A 17,809-nucleotide genomic window follows, 5' to 3' on the forward strand; every position below is an offset into this window, starting at 1 on the left:
GCGCCTCTGGCTTAGCCTCAAAGCGCAGGTACCCACCCCCTAGTTTATATAATATTGATCAAATAATTGAACCCCTTGTGGCCACTAGAGGGCCCTCAAGCTTGCAGGGCCCTACGCATTTGCGTGGTTTGCGGTTAACAACGCTACTTCTTAAAAAGATAGTTCACCCTAAAATAAAATCTCTCACAAGATTTATTTGTGTACATCTCATGATATTTTGAGAAATATCTCAGTGGTTTATGTCCATACATTTTTTTTGTGGTATTAGTTGGTTTATTACAATGACGTACGCAGGGTAGTTAAAGTCAATAGATGATTAAAAGCAAACTAAAGTCATATAAATAATAAATTCATAATAATATAATACACTCTAAAAAGGTCTAATGAATCTGGCTGTGTTCAGTGTTATCTATAATAGCTTTTATTATTGTAATGTCTTATCTTTTAAGTTTGGAAAACCAACAAAGCCTGGCACATCACCATCTTTGACAGCACTGTCTGTGTCTCTTCCCATCTCTCTCTCTTTCTCTCTGCCTTTCTCACTCACCATCCCTCCTTGCCTCAAGCCAGACCCTCCCTCTCTCCATCTCTTTCTCTCGCTCCCTCTCACACATACATACTCGCACACACATGCTCTGCTTCTCTCACTCTCATTCTGCCAGTCTGCACTTCAACATGTTGCCTGAGCGATGCTGCGCTCCACAGTGGAAGCCCTGCTGCCGGCGTACCGGCCGCGCGCCACAGCCCGAGCATCAGTTCTCCATCTGAAGGACCTGCACGAGGACCCTCACAAACCCCAGCTGACGCCTGCCAGACAGGAGGAGCGCTCCGGCTCCATGTGGAAGGAGGCCATGCGTAAGAGGACCTACCTGCTGGAGAGGAGCTCCCAGGCAGGAGAAGGCGCCGGCGGCCGGAGACAGAGGTCCCCGGACTGGCTGTACGAGTCGTACTATTGTATGAGCCAGCAGCATCCGCTTATAGTGTTTCTGCTTCTCATTGTGATGAGCGCCTGCCTGGCTCTGCTGGCCGTCTTCTTCGCCTCTGGACTGGTGAGTGTTTGGACACCGGGGGATCGGAGCAACATGCAGGGAGAGAGAGGTCTTTTGCTATTGTGCCGGGCAACTTTTAAGACGGGTGCTTCAAAAGTGTTAACAATTTTAGTAGAAATTTGACTTTTTTAGATGATGTGTACTGTATCTGTGAATTAATTTTGTGCCCAAAACACATCACAGAGGGAGTTTCAGCCAATCAGCTCTGTTTGTTCTGAAGGCAGCAAGCATATGCTTCTGTTTACATTATGCAGTATGTAATCTCTCTCTTCAATGCATCATTTCTGTGATTCATGTGAAGCCATAAAGAAGCAGCGGGGAATAATCAATGTCTGGGAGGAAAGGGAACAAGTATATTGGGGAAATCAAGGGACTTAGTCATGGGTAATTAAACGGAGCGAATCAAGCAGAAACTATTAACCTGACAACATTAAAAGCTGCTCGCATTTTCATCTCATATGCAGTCTAGCACAGCTGGAGCAAAACTCAAATCCATGTGAATTTAAGCCTTTTGCTTAATAAGCTCTTTCATAATGCACACAATGATGTGTTAACCAACTAAATAATGTTGTATTAGCAACTCAATAAATCAAGTTCATGTTTTATGTATTGGGATACTAATATTAAGATGCAAATGAGGTATACTGTAATTTCAAATGTGTTACATTTGACAGATGTTCCTGGTAATTGAACCCAAAAACCTCTTCTTGTTAATGTAATGCTCTACCAATTAAGCTACAGGAATTCACTGGGTTTAGAGTTATAATTCTTCGTAAAATCAACAGTTATCCTCATCGAATATCTGTCATAATTTCTCATTATCACACTGCTCCAAAACCCTCGTTATGTACTTCTGTGGACCACAAAAAGAGAAGATGGACAGAATGTTGAAACCTGACTGTCACCAATGAAATCACTGTAAATTATGTCAGAATTTGTATTTTTAGTTGAACCTACACTGTAAAAGAACCCCGTAATTTTTTGGTTATTTTTTTACAGATATTCCAAGTGAAATGTAAAAAAAACCGGAAAATCTGTTTTTTAACAGATTTTTTAAATGTATTTTTGAAATACGGTAAAAAACGTTAGAAGAAAAACAGGACAAAACATGTTTGTTATTTTACAGTTTATTTCTAGCGCTCCAGAAAATTTCAGTTTTTTTAACAAGATTTTATTTTTTACCCTTTTTTTATTGAAATACGGTCAAAAACTGTAAAATTACAGAAAAAGACAGCAAATTCACTAGAAAAATGGTGAGATCAATTTATTATACATAAATTCTTATATCCTGTAATTTTACAGGGAAAAACTATTATTTTACGGTCAAATATTAAAAGCAAAATATCTGCTGTATGCAGATAAGACAAATGCAGAGGCTTAATGGGATCCGGGAGCCCTGGAGAAACAGAAGCCGCGGTGTTGCTGGCTTGTCTGAATTAAAGTTTTGTGTGGATGTTGCTCCCTCACACGCCGAGACTGTTTACACAGGCTTTCCCAGAAGCTCTGAGGTATTTCCATCGCCGTCTCTGTAAAAGGCAGAATTAATTAATTCAGGATGCAGAAGCAGATCTGCTGCCAGTCTGTTTGAGATTTCTGTTTCCTTTTCCTCTCGAGTTTAAGACTAGTAGTTTGGAAATATCTCAAATGTGCAGGGAAATACGAGTAGCGTGCATTTCATCTGATTAAATCAGTTCGGTGCATTGGCAGGGAGATCAGGGAGAGAATAAATAACGTTAACGACGTTTCACAGTATGACATCAACCCCAGCGCTGATACACACACTTGATGCGTGTGCTACTTTCTCTCTTGTCTTTTGACTATCTTGACTAAATCTTCCATCACATTGGCTGTCGAGGCCGCCTCTGGTTTGCCCAACCGTCTCTGTTATTCCTCTGGTTGCACATTTTGCATTGATTGCGAAAAGACCTCGGAGCACTCTCGCACACCCAGGGAATTCTTTTTTTAGTGTTGTATTTCGAAACTCAGACGATTCTTTCCCCCAGACCTGTTTTCACTCAACCTCTCACCTCCGAAAGCGGCCGCGGGGCAAACGTGTCCCACGCCTGATTCTTGGTGTTCAGTAGCGGGTCGTGCCTGTGGGTTACGGCAACTCTCAATCCCTTCACACTACATCAGAGGTGTCGGAGCTACTAGAACAGAATCTACATGGATGTTGTGGTATAACCTTCATCCACCTCGAAAGAATCTCTTTGCAATTTTTATCAGGGTTTTCATATCTGACTTGCTCTGAAAGCCAGGCGCCGTCTATTATGCATGAGTCCTCTGTAGTTTTTTCGGGGCTGTTAGTGGTTTTGTGTGTTTTGGAGAGTTCTGCGCTGGATTCTGCTGCAGCTGGGGCGTTTGCAGAGAGAAAACGGGGAAAGGTTACATTTGTGAAACAGCCAGATGAGACATGTCGTCAGAATCACACCATGTCAGTTCGTATTATTTCACACAGTATTTTGTAGCTGTGTTTACTGGGGTGGGGTTAGGGCTGGAAGTCCAGGGAGAGAATTTAAAGTTTAAAATGTAGAGGGTTTCGATTTAATTTCATTCAAATACTTGAATGAATACTTTCAAAAAACAGCTCAAAACATACATGTTCCGCATTTATTTGACTAACCAATAACTGTCTGTCTTGTGTCTATAAAATAAAATTGTTCATTCTCCCATTGGCTTACTCCAGCTTTAATCCTCCTAGTAGCATGGCCTTGTAAACTAACGGTACCGTTTAGCGTGCTGACAAAATGTTTATATGCTCTCCTACTTGTAAGTTGCTTTGGAGAAAAGCGTCTGCCAAATGAATAAATGTAATGAAAATAAATGATTGACTATCAACAAGTGATATAAATTTGTCTAAAAAAAGTAAAAAAGGCTCACATAAAAACAATACTGGATGGGGCTATACTGATAATAGCATGTATAAATGCTCTTCTTATTTGGCAATGACAAGACAGTGACATTTTGTGTTATTTTTTTGTTTTTTTTACAGTGAGGAAATGATTGCAGTGGATGTTGTTAATAATGAGGGCATATCTCGCCGTCCTACTTTGTGTCTAATTATTATGCTTTGAGGTGACCGGGCTTTTCACAGATGATCTGGGGTCTCTATACACGAACCCCATTAGATGCAGCTGATTAGACATCAGATCAGTTATGATTTCCCTATTTGGAGTCTTGTGTGAATTGCTGTCTTTTTTGACATTGTTTTGACATTTTGGTGCATTATACATCCATTATTTTCCATACAGAGGATTTTAGAGATGCTGTGTGTAATTTATTTGAGGGTCTATTGACAGAAATGCAATATAATATACATAACTATGTCTTTAGAGGTGTATAAAGACCTTACATAATGAAGAGTTGTTTTATTACCTAAGAACGAGCTATTTCTGTCTACATAGAGCCCGCTTGCATGGAATTCACCGTGTTGTTTCTACAGCATCCCTAAATGGACAAACTGCTCTACAGAGCGCGTTTCGCAAATACGAAGCAAAAAACGTGAAAACGTGACAACATCTTAGTTCTGTGTCAGCCGCTGTAATGCTTTGAAAGGGAGGGGTGGAGTGAGCCGTTGGTTGCAATTCGCAACCTCATCACTAGATGCCACTAAATTTCATTCACTGCACCTTTAAATGTTTTCTCAAATCAAATTCCATTTGTGTGTTACTTGAAAACAACATACCAGGGAACAAGTTCATGTAATAGTGCCCATGAAGAAAGGGAAAACATATGCAAAAAAAGAGTTTAACCGAAATCCAATATGAGAAGAATCGGGGAGTTGGTGAATTTCAAGCAACATAAGGGACAAGGATGTGGGCGTGTCCACCAAAATAAGTTGATACGTTTATGCAAATGAACAGTGCTGTGATGTGGTAACTACCAATGCCGTATAGAAGCAAAGACAAAGACATTCACATGATTCAGAGACATTGTTGTCGTATATTGCGGCTAGAAGAGAAATTAATGTCACTGTGAGGGATTTCTCTGGTCTGTATGATTTGTCTCACATATGATATAATAAAAAAGTCATATATGAAAAACCAGTCAGACATTGCCATATTCCAATATGTTTTCTGGTGATTTAAATTTTTTTTTTGTATATGATACATTATGCCCTGCGGCAATATACTGTACATATACAGTGCCCTCCACTATTATTGGCACCCTTGATAAATATGAGCAAAGAAGGCTGTAAAAATAAATCTGCATTGTTTTTCCTTTTGATCTTTTATTTAAAAAAATCTACATTAATCTAAAACATTTTGAAGTGGGGGGAATATCACATTATTATTATTTTTTCCATAATACACCCTGGTCACAATTATTTGCACCCTTGTATTCAAAACCTTCTACAACATCCATTTGCATGAAAAACAGCTCTGAGTCTTTTCTTTTATGTCTGACGAGGTTTGAGAATATATGGCAAGTCATCCGAGTCCATTCCTTCATACAGAATCTCTTAAGATCCTTCAAATGTTGGTGCTCTCTTATCTTCAGTTCATCCCACTCATTTTCTATAGTGTTCAGATCAGGGAACTGGGATGGCTATGGCAGGATCTTGATTTTGCATTCAGTGACACATTTTTTGTTGATTTTGATGTTTATTTTGAACCAGTGTGCTGATGGAAGATCTAACCACGACCCATTATAATGTTTCTATAAGAGCAAGTCAGGTTTTGATTTTTTTGTATTTGATATAAAACATGATGCCATGCATCTGAACAAGATGTCCAGGACCTCTGGTATAAAAGTAGGTCCACAACAATAAAGATATGGCAACATATTTAACTGTGGACATGGGGCATTTTTTTTTATCCCTGTGTGCACCAAACCTATCTTGTGTTATTGCTGCAAAAAAAAACTATTTTTCATTTCATATGGCCATTGACTCCAGTCCTGGTTGAAGTTCCAGTATAGCAGATTAATATGGTGAAATTTGTTTCTGCATGAGAGTAGAAGATTTGTTTCTTGAACAGTGTCCCAAACAACTTGTGGTGATGGAGTAGCAGTTCCCTTTCTGTCGGTCTCTAGATGTTGTGTCGAACCGACAGATGGGGTTCGCTCTTGAGAACCTATCGCTTCCGACTATTTTAGAAAAGGCCAATGAAATTGGTGAATGAAATTTGCATGCCGGACTCCGCCCCAGGATATCAGGCTATAAAAGGGAGACGGCGTGCTTCATTCATTCACCTTTTTGTTCTTCGGAGCCTTCACACATGATCGACTTCGAGACTTCAAACTCTATGCCGAATTACTGCTGGAATCTTACGACGTGGTGCAGCGGACTGACCCTTCCTGCAGCGACTTCCCCTGGGCATGAGTTTTTTTCTCTAAAAGAGCAAATTTCTCCAGCTTGGCATGTCCCGCTGTTCTTGTGGGTACAACACACTCATCGAGGAGGGGGACGGACATGATGTCTGCTTCCAGCACGCTGGGGCAGCCCTTGTGGATACGTCCTGCCTGCGCTGCGGGCAGTTGACGATTCAGACGTTGCGTCACGGGTGGCTGTGTTCCCACGGGACTCAGCCAACACCTCGTCTGCTTCACGTTCCGTGACAGCAGTGGCTACGGCCCTGCCGTCCGCTACGGCGAGCAGCGAGGGTGATATGAGGGTTACTGTGAGCGCTAATCCGTCAGCCACCGGCTCGCGGACCGTTCGCACCTCGTCTCGCTCGTCTGACCGTTCCCCATGAGATGGTCCCACCGACTTGTTCCTCAACCACGTATTCGGAAACGGTGCGTGATGATGAGATGTCCCTTGCAGCATCGGAGGGTGACTTACTGGAATCTGATTCCGACGATTCCTCGGAGCTCCCTCCCTCGGGGGGTCGAGCCCAGGAAAAAGCGGACGTCGAGATGTCAGCCATGCTTTCCTGTGCTGCCGGCATTGGGTTGCAGTGCACCGCACTGCCTCTCCCAATGCTCGCGGCTGGATACATGGTACCTCGGGTTTGAGCGCGGCTCCAAGCTGTGCCCACCTCCAGTGCCATGTTTTCCTGGAAGTGTATGAAGCACTTAGTAAGACCTGGAACGCCCCCTTTCGGCGTGTGCACATCAGACTAGCTCCGTTGCCCTTTCTTCCCTCAATGGTGAGGCAGCTAGAGGATACGTCGATGTCCTCCAGGTGGAGTGTGCCGTCGCGGTACCCGCAGACGGCGGCCACCTGGGGGGCTCGACCTAGACTCCCGTCCAAAGCATGTAGGTTTTCGGCATCTCTGGTGTCGAGAGCTTACACTGCTGTGGGCCAAGCTGCCTCCTCTCTCCACGCTATGGCCATCCTGCAGGTCAAGGCATTGAGAGAGCTCCACGAGGGTAAGACCGACCCAGCGCTTATGCAGGAACTCCGCGCCACCACCGACCTCGCACTACGGGCGACCAAAGTGACCGCGCAGGCCCTGGGTCGGGCGATGTCCACACTTGTGGTCCACGAGAAAAACCTCTGGCTGAACCTTGCACAGATGAGTGATGCCGAGAAAGTCCGCTTTCTCGACGCACCCATCTCGCAAGGGGGGCTGTTCAGTAATACTGTCGAGCTGCATTTCTCGACAGTAAAAGAAGCAGACAGAGGCTATCAAGCATATCCTCCCCCGCCGCGATTCGGCCACCCTCCGGCCGTCGAGATCCCCTGCACCGTCTGCTTCTCAGCAGCCCTGGTCCTCTTCGATGCCCTCCGGCTCCGGTGCCCCCACTCAGGCGGCCCCCCAAAAGAAGACGTCGAAGAGGAGATCACCACCCCGTCAGCAGCCACAGCAGAAGCCGAAGCGGCCCTCATGGGAAGACCCCAGGGAGATCGAGAATACCATCGGGCCCTACCCCAGCCATTCCATCGCTGGTTGGTCGATCCGGGACAGTTCCTGCCCCATCCCAACAGCCCACTTCTAAGAGTTTTCTCTCTCTCTGGGTGTTTATCGCAGCCGCTCTCACCCTCTACATGACGGTGTTCGGCAACTCGACGTTGCGTCACGGCGAGACCCAATGTCGAGGATAATCAGCAGAAATCAGCACTCTCAATCGATGGTGCGTCGTGTTACATCATCGCCAGGCAGGTAAATCAGCAGAGCCGATCTCCTCCCCGGGGGCTTCCCCACGGCGAGGGATCCGCACTGCCAGCCATCGAACCATGCAAATCGTACCCCTAGCCCTCCTGTCTCGGTCCCTGGGAGACTGACAAGAGCTTCCCAAACCGTCACGGTGGCTATGAGATACGATCCGTCTCGGCTACGCGATCCAACTCGCCAGACGCCCGCCCAAGTTTCGGGGCATCCTCTCAACCTCAGTCAGAGGCAAGGATGCTCCCGTGCTTCGGGCTGAGGTTGCCACCCCTCTGGAGAGGAAGCGATCGTGCTCGTCCCTCTAGCCGAGATGTTCAACGGGTTTTGCAGCCCATACTTCACCGTCCCCAAAAAGGGGGGGTTGCTAGATCTGCGTACCCTGAACAGGCACCTACTCAAGCTGCCGTTCAGGATGTTCACGCAGAAGCGCATCCTGGTGTCTACCAGATGTCAAGATTGGTTAATGGTAATCAACCTGAAGGACGCCTACTTTCATGTCTCGATTCTCCGTCGTCATCGCCCGTTCCTACGGTTCGCTTCCGAGGGTCGGGCATATCAGTACAGAGTCCTCCCTTTCGGTCTGTCCCTGTCCCCACGAGTCTTCAAGAAGATCGTGGAAGCCGCCCTCACTCCGCTCAGGGAGAGAGGTGTGCAGGTACTAAAACTATCTCAACGACTGGCTCATCTTGACACACTCGCGAGGTCTGTTATGTACACACAGGGACCTAGTGATTCGGCACCTAGATCGATTGGGACCACAGGTCAACCGGGAAAAGAGCATGCTCTCACCTGTGCAGAGCATCCTCTTTCTTGGTATGGAACTCAACTCTGTCTCCATTACAGCGCGACTGACTACAGAGCGCGCTCAGTCAGTGTTGAACTGCCTGGAACATTTCAAGCAGTCAGCGGTCCCCCTGAAACAATTTCAGAGGCTCCTGGGCACATGGCATCCTCGGCGGGGGTGATACCCCTCAGGTTGATGCACATGAGACTGCTCCAACACTGGCTACAGAGTGGAGTTCCCTGGAGAGCGTGACACATCGGCAGCAGGCGGATGGTGATTACGCCTCTCTGCTGACGCACCCTAACCCCTTGGTCTTCAATGACCTTTCTACGGACGGGAGTCCCTCTCGGGCAGGTCACGAGGCACGTCGTGGTGATGACACATGCCTCCCTGCAGGGTTGGGGTGCCGTGTGCAATGGGCACGCAGTATCGGGGCGATGGACGGGCCCCTGCCTGCGCGGGCATATCAACTGCCTAGAGTTGTTGAATGTGCTACTTGCACTGAAAGGGCTACAACCACTCGTGCAGGACAAACACATGCTGGTCCGGTCGGACAGCTAACACGACTCACCCAACGCCTCCTCCTGTGGAGTCCGCAGGTGATCAGCTCCCTGCGAGCCACACATATTCCAGGCGACCTGAAACAGACAGCCGATGCGCTCTCTCGTCAGTTGACACCTCACGGAGAGTGACGACTCCACCCCCGCGCAGTCCAGATCATTTGGGTACAGTTCGGGCAGGCTCAGGTAGACCTGTTCGCCTCCTTGGACACCACCCATTGCCCACTAGGGTACTCCCCATCCGAGGCCCTCCTCGGCACGGATTCTCTAGCGCACAGCTGGCCGTGGGACAAGTGGAAGTACGCCTTCCCCCCAGTGAGCCTCATTGCACAGATCCGGTGCAAGGTCACGGAAGAGGAGCATCAAGTTCTACTAGTTGCGCCGTACTGGCCCAACCGGACTTGGTTCTCGGAGCTAATGCTCTTGACGACAGCTCCCCCTGGCCGATTCCCCTGACGAAGCACCTGCTTTCCCAGGGGAAGGGCACATTATGGCATCCCAGGCCAGACCTCTGGAACCTCCATGTCTGGGCCCTGGCCGGGACGAGGAGATCCTGAGTGGCCTACCCCCTGCGGCGGTAAGACCATCACTCAGGCTAGGGCCCTGGCCACTAGGCGGCTATACGCCTATAAGTGACGCCTCTTCTCATCCTGGTGCTCTTCTCGAAGAGAAGACCCGCGGAGTTGCTTGATCGGAAACGTGCTGTCCTTCCAAAGACTCGAGAGTAATCTCTCCCCTTCCACACTGAAAGTGTATGTAGCCGCCATTGCCGCTCATCACGCCTCAATTGCTGGTAAGTCTCTAGGACAGCACAACCTGATAATTAGGTTCCTAAGGGGCACGAGAAGGCTACCACCTCGTCCACGCTCCATACCCTCTTGCGACCTTGATGCGGTCCTGGCGGGCCTCAAGAGGCCCCCCTTCAAGCCCCTCGGCGATGCCGCTCTTTCTCACCTCACGATGAAGACGGCTCTCCTGATGGCGCTCAAGAGGGTAGGGGACCTACAAGCATTCTCGGTGTCCACAGATTGCCTAGAACTCAAGTCCGGTGATTCTCACGCTATTGTGAGACCCCCGCCCAGCTTCGTGCCCAAAGTTCCCACCACTCCCCCTAGACACCAGGTGGTGAACTTACAGGCGCTCCCCACCGGGGAGGAAGACCCAACCCCATCCGTGTTGTGTCCAGTACGCGCATTGCTCCTCTATTTGGACCGCACACAGCGCCATAGGAGCTCTGAGCAGCTCTTTGTCTTTTGTGTTTTGTGTTGTCTTTGTGTTTTGGAGATCAGCAGAAGGGGAGGGCTGTCTCAAACAGAGATTGGCGCACTGGATCATGGACGCAGTCACTACGGCATACCGGTCCTAAGATCGCCCGTGCCCACTGGCAGTGAGAGCTCACTCCACACGGAGTATAGCCTCCTCGTGGGCACTGGCTCAAGGCACCTCTCTGGCAGGCATCTGCAGAGCTGCGGGTTGGGCTACACCCAACACTTTCGCGAGGTTCTACAGCCTCCGCGTAAAACTGATATCAGCTCGAGTCTTGCAGGGCATCAGGTAAGACCGGCGGCCGGTAGGGCATACGCCTGCGAAAGCACCTTCCCCCCTCCTAGGTGGGTCAGCGTGCTGTTTTTTGCTCCCCTTCTTCCCCCACTGGGTGAAGAACAGGCATTCCATCCATCACTAAGCAAGCACCTCCTGCGGGCGGGCTGGGCAGAGCAGTCCTGCCCCTTAGGCCGGGTACCAACTGAGTTATCCACAACATAGCTCTAACCAGACCTAATGCTACCGGACGTTGTAACCCCCCCAATCGGGCGGTTCCGTCTGATGTATCCTCATGATTGGTTCCCACCTTGGCAACCCATGACCTTCCCTAGGTGGACCTCCACTTTGCGGTTAACTCCTTCAGTCTGCACATTCCTCCCATGAGTTCTCCCCTAACGGTGAGACCATGTTGGTATCTCCACTAATCTCCTCCCTACGGTAGGAAGTGGTCTCTGTAGCTCATCCCCCATTTGAGGAAGTAGCGCTTACCCAGTGGCCTTACGGTACCGGGCGGCTTCTCGCTGTCAGAGAAACAAGGCCGCCGCCTGTGAGGGCTGAAGGCAGGGGCCTTCCCACCTTTCAAGAAAAGCTCTGGGACCCCCTACCTATCCACTGGTAGGTTACAATTTTGCGGTAGCGCTCATGTCTGACACGCCCAGGCCAGTCACCGTCGCTTCGCTAGAGATTGTGACACGGCACAGCGTCGTGGCGTTTTCCATAGGAACCCCATCTGTCGGTCTGACACAACGTCGAGAGACCAACAGAAAGGGAACGTCTTGGTTACGGATGTACCCTCAGTTCCCTGATGGAGGTAGCGAGACGTTGTGTCCCTCATGCCACAACGCGTGCTGCCCGCTGCAGCAGTCGAGAGAGGTCTCAGGCTCCTCAGCACAAAGGTGAATGAATGAAGCACGCCGTCTCCCTTTTATACCCGGATATCCGGGGGTGGAGTCTGGCATGCAAATTTCATTCGCCAATTTCATTGGCCTTTTCTAAAATAGTCGGAAGTGATAGGTTCTCAAGAGCGAACCCCATCTGTCGGTTCGACACAACGTCTCGTTCCCTCCATCAGGATGTTAACCAAGACGTTTTCCTTTATTTTTATTAAATGCTTTCTGACCACAAAATTCAACTGATTACTGCAATTTTCCATCTGTGCTCTTTGAAAAGTCTTTTGCCACATTAATTCTTCTTCTCGCTGTGCATTGAGACAATATAGACACATATCCTGTTTCAAGCAGATTTTCAACATCTCCTGTCCATTAAAACTTCTTGATCATTGCCCTGATGTTGGAAATGAGATTTTTTATTGTTTTAACTTTTTTCTTAAAGCCATTTTGTATTTTGTATAGCTCAACCGAACTATATTGCACATCAGAACTATATTCTTTGGTTTTATCCATTTGTGATAAATGATTAAGGGGGTTTGGGCTTTGTGTTACTAATATTTACTCTCCTGGGCAACAAGAAGTCATGACTGAACAACATCATGTTTCTAGTCACCTTGGTGTGCTAAGAAAATGTAAATATCAATGGGAATATACTCGGGAGATATTTTACTCATAAGAATTTCTAAGTGTGCCAATAATTGTGACCAGGGTCAGGGTGTATAAGATATTTCTTTCATGATATTTTATTCCCCCCACTTCAAATTGTTTTACTTTAATGAAATGTTGGAATATTGTAGATTTTTTTAATAAAAGATCAAAAGGACAACAATGAACAATGCAGATTTATTTTTACAGCCTTCTTTGCTCATATTTACCAGGGGTGCCAATAATCGTGAAGGGCACTGCATACTGTTCAAATACTTTTCTCTTCCAGAATGGTAATGTTCAGCAGCAAGTAGCTGGCTTCATGTCAAATAATAATAAAATATCTAGTTTTTACCAGCAATACATTGCATTTAAAGTGTAAAAATAAAAGTGCAATAGACTGTTAATAATAGATTTTTTTCTAGTTTTTCTTTTTTGTTTTGCAATGTCACATTTGACATTCAAATAGAGTATTAAAGGAGCATTGTGGATATTTTAGCGGCATCTAGTGGTGAGGTTGTGAATTGCAACCAACGGCTCACTCCACCCCTTCCCTTTTGAAGCACTCAATGGCTGACACAGCACTAAGATGTCGTCACATTTTCGCTTCTTTGCCAAAGGCAATAACGTATTTACGAAACACGCTCCTTACAGCAGTTTGTCCATTTAGGGCTACTCAGTGCCATTGAGAGAGAGAGTCGCGACAATGGAAGTTCAAAAATTTCCCGTGTCACATGATTCATGGAGCCTTCAGATAGTTCCAGGAAGTAAAGTTTTCTCTTCAAATGCTTTATTTCTTTCATTTTTTAATTCATTAAATGACTTGCGTCTTTAAATGAGTTGAAAGTAAGTAAATGAGTACTGATCAGTTCTGACTTCTATCTCTTTCAAAAAAAAAAAACCTTAGCTCTGTATACTGTGATAGGCTATATGAGACCAATTTTCTTTTTGCACTTATGCTTTTTGTTGTCCTTATGTTGTTCCAATTGCTTCCATTGTTTCCCTCATCTGTAAGTCGCTTTGGATAAAAGCGTCTGCTAAATGACTAAATGTAAATGTAAAAGTTGACCTCAATTGGTCTGTTTAGCCGTACCTCCATGCGTTACTAGTAACTTCCGGGGGCTCCACGAACTGCCATTTCTGTGAAAAAACTGTTCCATTGGAGTCAACGGAGTTGACGCAACTCTCTCTCTCAATGTCTATGAGGCTAGTGTAGAAACAACATGGCGACATGGCAACAGCATTCCATGTAAGGGGACCTGCGGTGAATGTAGATAGAAATAGCTCATTCTAAGGTAATAAAAACATAACGCTTCATTATATAAGGTTTTTATACACCTCTGAAGACATAGTTATGTATATTATATTGCATTTCTATCAAGAGAGCCTCCAAAAAACTACACACTGGACTTTTAAAGCTTTGGAAAACATAAGCCATCTAATGGCTACTCTGAAGGATGGGGCAGTCATTATAGAGGTCATGGGGTGGCAACTTACTGACCCACATAAATGCTTTTACCTCACATTTGTAGCCCTAAAAGCATGTTTAAAGTGTTATTAGAAGAGTGAGGCACATGGGAGAACAGATGTAATGCTGTAGTCAATAAGATCTGTGTTGAATGGATAGCAATGAAAAAAAAACTTTGAACGTGTGCTGAGAAGCCAATAAAATTCACTCTGAACACAGTCTTTCTAAACGCATCTAACACTGTTGAATCAATATATTGTGAACATGAAAAATGCTCACGGCACACGTTGAATACTTGACTAAACTAGGTTTGCTTTTGCTTATGTAATAATCTTTGTTTTAAAAGCAGAATATTTACAGATTTAGCTGAAACACGTTATTGCAAAGCTGCAACGGGGCTATATTTATTTTGAGTGCAATTATACAGTATGCGAAAGATACTGGATGAGAGAAAGTTGATGAAAGTCAACATGCAGCTGTTTTCAAGTTTCTTTTTAGAGGTGATCTGTTTATGTGTGATTTTCCCTAAAAGGTTTAACTCCGTGGCTTTGAGTTGCTATCAAAACATTGCTTTGTTTGTTTAAAGAGTACATTCCTCAATATTTTTAAGGGCTTATTTTGGTTTATGGAGTGTCCGACAACAAGTTTATGTACATACATGATGTAAAAATACTATTATTTCGTAATAATAAGCAGTTTTTATTACCTTACTTCTTGACTGACTCTCAAATGATTCGTTCTGCGATTCATCTGTGTAATCTCCGCCTTTCCGCCAGCGTAGTCTGATCTGATTGGTCAGATAGTGTAGTCTGCTGTGATTGGTCAGATGGTCTAGTCTGCTGTGATTGGTCAAATGGTCTAGTCTGCTGTGATTGGTCAAACGCGTTCAGCATGTGTCGCAAATGGACCGCCTATCATTACTGCTGTATTACGGTTTGCAGGTGGTTGGATATTAACAGTGTATAGAGAGAGATGGCGTCGATTTTACCTTACCAGTTCGAGCCCGAGTCTGACGAATCATTCTTTAATCCTTATACAGATGCCAGTAAGAAAAAGGACTGTTTTAGACACTTCTCTTGTAACAGTTAGTTATCACGGCATACAGTGTACGGTGTTCGTATCTTCAGATGTTATTATAACTATAGTACACCACGCAGTTCTTGAAATAAAGACTTTGCGAGTTAATATGGTTGAACACTTACATTAGCGCAACGAGTTTATAGCTAACGTTAGGTAAACAAACAGTAACAACCCCAAAAATAACGGTAACATTAGCTAAACACAGACATGAGATAACGTCACACAAATTTAATTTTAAGTAAAGACAAAAATAAAGAGTCACACTTACAGGTTGTGATTCGGTGGAGCTTACAGGTCCAAATAAAGTTGGTATTGCAACATCTTTTAAGGAAAGACGTTTAATGTATCCTGCAGTAAAGGCGCCAAGATTGATGAAGCAATCTTCGGTAAAATGACGCGCGCAAAGTAAAACGTTCGGTTTATACTCCTTTGGTGTCGTTTGAAAAATAAATAGTAACCATTTTTTCCTCAGAAGTTCTTCCTTTGGTAGTGAAAATAAGACTGACTTAGTTTCACTACATAGAACACAGCTTCTCTTAGACATGATGCACACGTCACGAACGAGCTAGTACAGTGTTTGGGGAGGAGAGAGTTAAGTTTTCGCAGTCAGTCCTAGGCGGGGATTATTTCTAGTGACGTAGATACATTGTGGTTAAAGATTCGGACAGGTCATGACTTGTTCACGTGATTCAGAGTCGATTACCTTTTTTATAAGCTAATAACTTTGTTATTCGTTCACCTTCGGATTTACAACTTGGCAGATTGCTTACATTCAAACACGGCAAAATTAAACACTTAATGAAATGTATTTTTTATGATCTCGAGGAATGTACTCTTTAAGCATCCTGACACCCCGAAGTGACAACATTGGGTTAATCAGCTGTCATTTTGCTATGACAGCTGAACTTCAAGGAGGAATTTAAACAGGCGCATCATTTAAAACATGCATTCATAACATAGTGCAGCACTTCGTATAACGATTGGCTCATAATCATAATGAATGAAGTACGCGGGGCTGATTTAAACACATATAAGCCGCTCTTGTCATGAGTCTCGGGGTGAGACACGGAGACAAGGACAGAGGACCCAAGTGCAGACAGCGGGTAAGGGGTTAACAAGACAGATTTTAATAATAATTAAAAAATACAAAACAAAGACCCACGTGGGGGAACATAACAAAACATAGCAACACGGACAGGGACTAACTAGACTAGAAATAATAACATTTGACATGACCACTGTAAACTAAACTAACTACACAACAAGAACTCACCACAAAGACAAACACGACGCAACAGAACAATGATCCAGCACAGGACAGAAAACACAGGGACCTTATAAAGGGGACAAATCAAGAGGAAGCAGGTGCGGGGCATGAACTAATTAACAAACAATAACGAGGAGACAAAAGGGCGGGAACAGAGACGCCACACCGGAGAGTGGAAGACCAACAGGGACGAAACGTCACTCTCCACTTAAAACAAGAGGTTCTATCATGGTTCTGCCACTAGGTCAAGAGAAGCAAGACAAGGTGGGGCAGAACCATGACAGCTCTCGCATGATGATACCCTAAGCGAATTAGTCTGCGCACCGCCCGCGTGAAGTTAAACACACCTTATCAACCTCAAACCGAACATTACGATGGATTCTATTGTGCTGAGAAAGATCGCTTTGTTTATGTTTTCTTAAAAGCAGTCACAATGTAATGATGATAGCGTGCTCGGGTGCGGATGGTAATGTACAGTGTAAGAGTAGGTCAGCTGGCGGGCACTCACTAAATCCTTGGTGTTTCGAGTCACACGTGATCACCCAAACGTGTTTTTTCGTCAATTTTAACAATCATAGGTAGTTTAGATGGTTAGAGTATGGTTAGGGTTAGGGTGTGGGTTAGGGTAAAGGTTTCGTAAGACTTGAAACACCAAAGATTTAGTCAAAACCAACAAGCCACGCCCACGGATCTGACTGGAAACACCAAGGATTAAGTGAGTGCCGTCAGCGGCGGAGCGGGGACAATCGCGCTCTGGCATGTTTCAGGGCACGCTAGAGATACAGGCTCTCCAATGCTTTAGTTTGTTCGTCTGTTAACTTATCAGAGATGCAGAACACCACACTACAACTTTTTGGTATTGCACCAGGCACAGTCATCGTGATCATTAGTGATGGGTCGTTCATGAACGATTCGTTCTTTTTGAACGAATCTTTAAAATGACTCGGGAGTAACGAGTGTCTCAGCGAGTGATTCGTTCATTTTGTGTTGACCGCGCATGTGCAACATTGTACCAGAAACAGTAATGAAGTTCGTCTCTCGAGTCATCGGGTCCGAGTCCTTATACCGGAAAGAGAAATGATAAGTTCGTCTCTCGAGTAATCGGGTCCGAGTCCTTATACCGGAAAGAGAAATGATTAGTTCGTCTCTCGAGTCATCGGGTCCGAGCCCTTTTGTTCTTTTGTCAAATGGTAGCTCCGCAGGCAAACCTGCAGCCTGTACCGGAGTCTTCGAGTCCGAGTCTTTAACGTTACATGACCACTTCCCGGATCATCAGTCAAATGCATGATGTACGTGTTATATGTTGTATTATAGGAAGAAATATAACTTTACAGAAATGCTGTCAGGAAATAATTAAATAACTGTTTCTCATAACTTGTCCCTAACTACATTATAAGTTATTTGTTTTTAAATATCTGATCAAAACTAGCATAAATAAACGTTATGGGGTAATTTGGCTATTAACATGC

General features: G+C 45.3%; 1 protein-coding gene across 4 annotated transcripts in view; it reads left to right on the forward strand.

Moving 5' to 3' along the window:
• Positions 1 to 583: 583 nt before the first annotated feature.
• Positions 584 to 17,809, forward strand: part of adcy2a (adenylate cyclase 2a) — a 157,658-nt gene continuing 140,432 nt past the window's right edge. The window contains exon 1 of one of the 4 annotated variants that reach the window (XM_057339805.1): positions 584 to 1,049. In XM_057339805.1, the coding sequence (XP_057195788.1) occupies positions 690 to 1,049 (360 nt within the window). In that variant the 5' untranslated portion in view covers positions 584 to 689. The remainder of the gene's footprint in view (positions 1,050 to 17,809) is intronic. The other 3 variants (XM_057339806.1, XM_057339804.1, XM_057339803.1) reach the window with 3 other exon arrangements.

The sequence above is a fragment of the Triplophysa rosa genome, linkage group LG8 (assembly GCF_024868665.1).
Source record: "Triplophysa rosa linkage group LG8, Trosa_1v2, whole genome shotgun sequence".
In the NCBI taxonomy this organism is placed as follows: domain Eukaryota; kingdom Metazoa; phylum Chordata; class Actinopteri; order Cypriniformes; family Nemacheilidae; genus Triplophysa; species Triplophysa rosa.